Raw genomic sequence first — 1,949 nt, forward strand, 5'->3', positions numbered from 1 at the left:
CCGCTCCCCGCTTCCTGGTGGCCGTCGCCTACTGGAACCACTACCAGAGCTGCCCCTGCTCCCACCCTCGCTACCTGCGCTTGTGCCACGTCAACCTGCTGCTCAACCTGCTCGAAAACTTCGCCCTCCTCGTCCTCACCTACGTGTCCTCCTCCGAAAACTACGGTAGGTGGCTGCTCCCCCCGCCGACCCTCGAGCCGGGGGTCTCGCTGGCGAGGGTTTGCAGGGCTCTGCCGCGCGCCGGTGTGCTGGGAATAGTCATCCAGGAGGGAAAAAACAGGAGAAAAAAAAAAAGAAGAAATTCTGTTGAAATTAGTATTTATAAAGCAAAGTTATGTCTGAGGATGTATTTGAGGATTTGGTGATTTCAAAAAATATCTGCTTTTAAGTGGTTGTCAAGCTGGATGTTATATGTTTGCAGGTTTTTTTGGGTTTTTTTTGGGGAGGGGGTGTAAAAGAAAACCATGTTCTGGCAGTGGACGGGGTTAGCACAAAGGACACAGGCACCAAACTGAAAAAAAGTAAACTTATTTTTACTTATGCTTGAAGTGATAAAATAATGAGAAAAATAATACAGTGGAAATTTATTAAAGCAAGATAAGGTAAAGCAGCAAAATAATGAGCAAACTACTACAGGAAGCAGAAAATAAGGTAACGCACCTCATCATTACTACACAGAGTTAGCGACAGTGATTCAGAAAGATCCATCACCGATTGCCCTGATCGTACGTTACCATCATCCAGATCAGCAGTCGCTGGGGAGCCCGGTTGCAGCGAGGATTCCCGGTTCCAGCGAGGATTTGGAGAGAACCCTTCCCGTCATTTGGGAAATCTCTGTACAGTGTGTCCACCGTATAGATGAGGCTCCCAAATTTCCCTGCAAGCATTCCCCGCTTTTATACAGTTGAATAAACAACTTTATCTTAAGCTGTGAAAACCATCCGATGTGGTTTTCTCCTTGTAACTTCCATCTCATGCTTGGCTGGAGCAGGAGAGGGGAGATAACAAGAACAAAAGAATCTGGTAATCGTGGTGATGTATCATTATTTATGACAGGTAATTATTTAGTTTATTTGCTTAATAGTTTCCTTGAAGCACATTCCGATTAAGTATAACGTGAATTTTTACCCATGTGCTTAATTCTTTACAGTATTAATATTTAAGTCAACTTAAATCACAAACATGAAAGTAAATATTCTAATAGTATTTCCATTATGGAGCTTGATTGTAGGAAACAAAAAAGCCGTGTTCTTCCCAGAATTCTGGGTTGCTGATAGTTGTCTGAAGCCATAGGCTGGATTTTTGGGTCACGCCTGGAACCGGACTTTAGTGCTTGGTTCCTGCTTGTGTTGGAGGCTGTGCCCACCGCAGCTGAGCGAAGGCAGGTCCCAGGTTGTCCCTCTGTCTGCGCTCTGCTGAGCTTTGGCTTTAGCTCTGGGCTGGCTTCCAGCCCGCACTCTGCTCCAGCGGTGTTTTAAATACGCTCCTGCGAAGTGTTCTGGGGAGAATTTCCTGCCTTGACCTGAAAAAAAAAAATCAAAAAAAAAAAATCATAATTTTCAGGTTAAATCAATGTGTGCAAAATATGGACACGACAGGCTGGGAATGCTTTTCTCCCGCCTGGTCTCGTCTGAAATTAATTTAAGTGCCGGTGATGATCTCCAGCCACTGTTTAATCCCAAAATCTCGGGGACTGACTCCAATCCAGGAGCCAGCAAGGTGGAGCTGTTGCAGCAGAAAAAAAACAGTTCTGGGACTGCAGAAAAGTCGACTGTCGGGGCTCCCTGCCCGTGGTCTGAGGATGATGATGATGGTGGATGTTGTGTCTCGCCGGGGGACCGCTCCCTGCCCGCGGTTTGAGGATGATGATGATGATGGATGTTGTGTCTGGCCGGGGGACCGCTCGCTGTCCACGGTTTGAGGATGATGATGGTGGATGTTGTGTCTGG

General features: G+C 46.5%; 1 protein-coding gene across 1 annotated transcript in view; it reads left to right on the top strand.

Annotated features, from left to right (window-relative positions):
* The window catches only part of PGAP2 (post-GPI attachment to proteins 2), a gene marked incomplete at its 3' end in the record, with an annotated part of 4,567 nt that overhangs the window by 1,663 nt on the left and 955 nt on the right, over nucleotides 1–1,949 (top strand). The window contains 1 exon segment of the mRNA XM_010087668.1: nucleotides 1–165. This exon segment is cut by the window's left edge and continues 31 nt beyond it. Within this exon segment, the coding sequence (XP_010085970.1) occupies nucleotides 1–165 (165 nt within the window).

Source organism: Pterocles gutturalis, unplaced genomic scaffold, assembly GCF_000699245.1.
Source record: "Pterocles gutturalis isolate BGI_N339 unplaced genomic scaffold, ASM69924v1 scaffold23196, whole genome shotgun sequence".
Lineage (NCBI taxonomy): Eukaryota > Metazoa > Chordata > Aves > Pterocliformes > Pteroclidae > Pterocles > Pterocles gutturalis.